The following is a 4,355-nucleotide window of genomic DNA, read 5'->3' as shown; positions in this document are numbered from 1 at the left end:
TGAGCAGGAGTTGAACCCCAGTCCGGCAAAACGCCAGGTAGGGACGTTTCCAATAGGCCACCACAACACTCGAGTGGGAACCAACTCCCCTGGAGTGGGAGACTTTCTAATTCAGGAGAGGTCGCTCGGCAACAGCACTGGCAAAGCAATTGCCAGAATTTCAATAGAAAAGAGCCAAAAGTCATTACATTTCTCTTATCTTTGGGGTCCAATAACGAGGCGAACGTGATTTTCACACAAAGTATGTAATTAACGTAAAAGGGTAATGATATGACTGTAGCTATACATGGCCTTCTTGTTGTTGTAAATAAAACTCTTGTTGAAGATATTTGCTCTAACTTTAGCTTACTTGAGTACGTTTTTATTTATAAGAAAAATTATATACTATACTTGAAACAGGTAACATTGTTCAAAAGGCAATTGGGTAATTTAGATGTTGAAAGTACAGTGAATACTTTAGTGGAATTATCGCCCTATACAGTATAATAAATGCACTTGTGTGTGTTTCTCTCTCTCTCTCTCTCTCTCTCTCTCTCTTCCCTATATATAATATATATATATATATATAATGTATATATATATAATATATATATATATATATATATATATGTATATGTTTCCTGTCACGCTGAGCGTCATTGCCTAAACGCTTGACTACTCGGTCTTCCCATCTTTTGGGTAAGGGGGAGAGGAGTAGTTACCCCGAGAGGTACCCTTGAAACCACTATCTCCCACAAATTGGCGAAGCTACCGTGTTGTAGTTTGGAAAGGGATGAATCTATGTGTGCGTGTGTTTACATATCTATTCAAATATTTTGCTGTCATCTTTGATAGGTCGTGTAATATACTCTTAATATAATCTAAACCGCAATTTTTTAACTGCTAAGTTTTTATTATGAAATGAATCAAACTGTTCCTACTTAACTTTGGGAACTCTTCGACTTTGCTTTTCATTCAAGTTTCTGATTTTTTTTACATGAAGTTGTTGAATTTCCAAGAGGACATCGACGAAGATATGTATTGGTAGATGGGTGAAATGAAGCTAACAAAACTACTCCTATAGACGTTATTTTATATCGCTTTATTGCTAGGTTGGCCACTCTAGTTAATTTTGTCCATCAATTTCTATTCCTTGCAGCTCCCCCCTCCTCCCAGTCCTCTCTCAGCGCTTATCGTTCCTCACAGCATCCTCCCATCCCCCATCACTGGCATGTTCCTAGCTTTCTTGATTGGTTCCAGATCCTCTCCTCTTATAACACGGCCATAGTTCCTCAGATGGACTATCCTAGCTCGCTCATTTACGATACATATACCGCACAATCTTCTTATATCCAGTAGTACTATTGGACCATTAAAGGCTTCTGGTGCATTTACAGTTTTGAATGGCTTTTAAAGACCACTCAAGAATGGCAGAGGCAAGGAACAGTGACAATGCCCTAGAGACTGACCATATATACTTATGATCAGTGCCCAATCCCCCCTCTCCACCCAAGCTTATGACCAGGGAGGGGCAGGCAATGGCTGCCTGAGCAGCTAGATTATAGGCTTCCGTCCCAATCCCCCCCCCCCCCCCCCCTCCCCGGATCCTTAGCTCACAACGATTGTGAGGTCGTGTATACTACAAGAAACTGCTGAGCTCAAGAGGGGACTCTGAGCCCAATCTGAGGTTTCGCCCCTTAATCCTGGAGGAAATTTGGCATCTGAAGTTGTGAATGTAGAAGTGTTGGGACCCGGTAACTGGACAATTTTTCTATTGCGGGCGCAATCCACATGATGTGCTCTACGAAATTATCTTCCACTGCAGGATGATAATACATATGAGACCTAAGAATGATTTTATCTATGTCCCAGTTTCACTATATTTAAGCAGAAGGGTTTTGGTGGCCTGGAGGTTAACGTCCTTGCCTGGTGATTGCCAGACTGGGGTTCGAGCCCCGCTCAGACTCTTTAGTTCCTTTAGTCACTGCATTCTCCCCATTTAGGTTAAAAAAAACCATTCCCCAATCTGCAAAAGCGGGATAATTGGATCTACGTAACTGCCGTATTTGAATGGGAGACATTACAAAGGCTAATTTCATTTGTCCCTTGTGTGAGTATATATATATATATATATATATATAGATATATATATAGATAGATAGATAGATAGATAGATAGATAGTAGGATAAATAGATATGTGTGTAATATGTATAAATACATGAATGTATTTTCTATAATTATATATATACAACAACCACTACAGCTGTCTCTCTCTCTCTCTCTCTCTCTCTCTCTCTCTCTCTATATATATATATATATATATATACAGTATATATATATATATATACAGTATATATATATATATATATATACAGTATATATATATAATATATATACCAACACACATATATGATTAGTTATAAATGTGTGTATGAACATGTGTATGTATGCATATGCATGCGCACACACACATTATATATAATATATATATATATATGTATATATATATATATATATATTTGTGTGTATATAAATATATATATATCTATATATATATATATATATATGTGTGTGTGTGTGTGTGTATGTCTGTGTATGCATTTATATAAAAAGCTTACATACATACACAAGTGTATAATTGAGATAGGGACGATAATGGTTAAAACGTTTTACAACCGAAATGTTCAAATAATCCTACTTTTAAAAAAATCAAACTCACTTTAATCTGATATTTTGAGTCGAATATTTGCTGAAATTTCTAGAATTGAAAAATAAAACATGGAGATCGAATCCTATATAAACAGGTGAGCGTCATTATTCATCACATATCTAACATGGATAAGTTATTTGAAAAGACTTTCCTTACTTGGCCTTCACAGCTCTCTGCGGAGTCGCCGTGCTCCGTGAAGTCTCCAGGAATCATCTTCGGTACATCTTCGCTGGAGTCAACCGTGATGGTCATGACAACGTCTTCTGGATCGACAATCTCCTTCTCTTTGTTGGAATTGGAACAGGTCTTTTATTTGGTCTGAGACAAGGAAAGCGACGAAAGACTGATGAAGAAGAAGAAGAAAAAGAAGACTTGAAGAAAAACATTCTGGAGCTCTGTGTCACACTTAAAGAGCAAGTAAAGAATCTGAATGTGATTGCCGTTAATATGACAAAGATTCAGGAGCTGGAGCGCAAGTTGAAAGAAACAGAGGATAGTAAGAAGAAAGAATAAGTGGAGAGTATCTTAAGATTTACAAAGAAGCAGTTGGATTATCAAGCCTTGGAGGACAAGATCCGTTGCCTCGAGAATCAGAAGAATCTTATGGAAAAACAGATGGCGGCTTATGAAACTTCTAAAGCTGAACTGGAAGAAAAGCTCCTTCAGATCAAAGAAGAAAAGAAAGACCTGAAGAAATATGCTGATGAAGTGGCCCAAGGAAATGATGACTTGAATAAGCAGGTGATGAGTTTGACGGCTCACTTGTCTGAGAGCAATTGCCGACTCGTTCAGCTACAGACTGATGCAGAGAAGATGCACAAGAATCTGTGTAAAGTGACTGAAGAAAAGATGGAGATGGAAAAACACATCAAGGCACAAGCTGAGACAATCAACCGATGCGAGAGTGACAAGGAAGAGATGCAGCATGAAGTTCAAGATCTTCAAAAAGAAGTAAGATTCCTTTTGCAAGAGAAGCAACATCTGGAATGCCTGCTACAAGAAAAAGACACCAGACTCCGGGATCAGAATGCGTTGCTGCAAGAGAGAGACGATCGTCTTCAGGAGATGAAAGAGAAAGCCAACGCCATCGATGGAGAAAATAATCTACTGCAAGATGAGCTGCGGCAGCTACAACGAGAGAAGGAACAGTGTTTCCGTGAACTTGAAAACGTCAAGATGCAGAAGAAACAACAAGAGGAAATAAAGGCTCGACTTCAACAACAAATCTCTGTTCTCATGAGATGGCGCGAAGGTGTGGCTTTTGGCCTGATGTGGACTGATCAAAAGCTTTTTAATGGGGCTCCATAGAAAGGATCAAAGTGTCATTTTAAGTTCTCATAGGAATATTCATTCTTAGTATTTTAAAATTTGTTTTGTATATATATAAAAGGAACTATTTGTAATAAATTATATTAATTATTTTTGTTTCATTAACCACAGAAAAGTCTGCTTTTTGCGCCCACTTGATGACCATATATATTCAGAAAGGACGCAATCACCATCATGAAAATTTTATTGAATTGCGAACTTGATAACGCAATAATGTAAAATATGGTATCTTATGGTATTAAACACAAAAGTTCTAAAATAATTATATTTCATTTGAAGAATATACAAATGCACATCTCTTTTTTTTTCTTTTTTTCCAAAAGTACATCGTGAGTT

The 4,355-nt window shown here is 37.4% G+C and overlaps 1 protein-coding gene across 1 annotated transcript; it reads left to right on the top strand.

Moving 5' to 3' along the window:
- Positions 1 to 3,305: 3,305 nt before the first annotated feature.
- On the top strand, positions 3,306 to 3,998 carry LOC137635013 (putative golgin subfamily A member 6-like protein 3). Its single transcript, XM_068367627.1, has one exon. It carries the CDS (start codon positions 3,306 to 3,308, stop codon positions 3,996 to 3,998), a length of 693 nt encoding a protein of 230 aa, XP_068223728.1.
- The last annotated feature ends 357 nt before the right edge of the window (positions 3,999 to 4,355 follow it).

The sequence above is a fragment of the Palaemon carinicauda genome, chromosome 3 (assembly GCF_036898095.1).
Source record: "Palaemon carinicauda isolate YSFRI2023 chromosome 3, ASM3689809v2, whole genome shotgun sequence".
In the NCBI taxonomy this organism is placed as follows: domain Eukaryota; kingdom Metazoa; phylum Arthropoda; class Malacostraca; order Decapoda; family Palaemonidae; genus Palaemon; species Palaemon carinicauda.
This window is presented reverse-complemented; position numbering and strand designations above follow the sequence as displayed.

What these genes read in the sequence shown, in the direction of transcription:
- LOC137635013 (XM_068367627.1), top strand. Translation starts at nt 3,306, where the DNA reads ATGGCGGCTTATGAAACTTCTAAAGCTGAACTGGAAGAAAAGCTCCTT.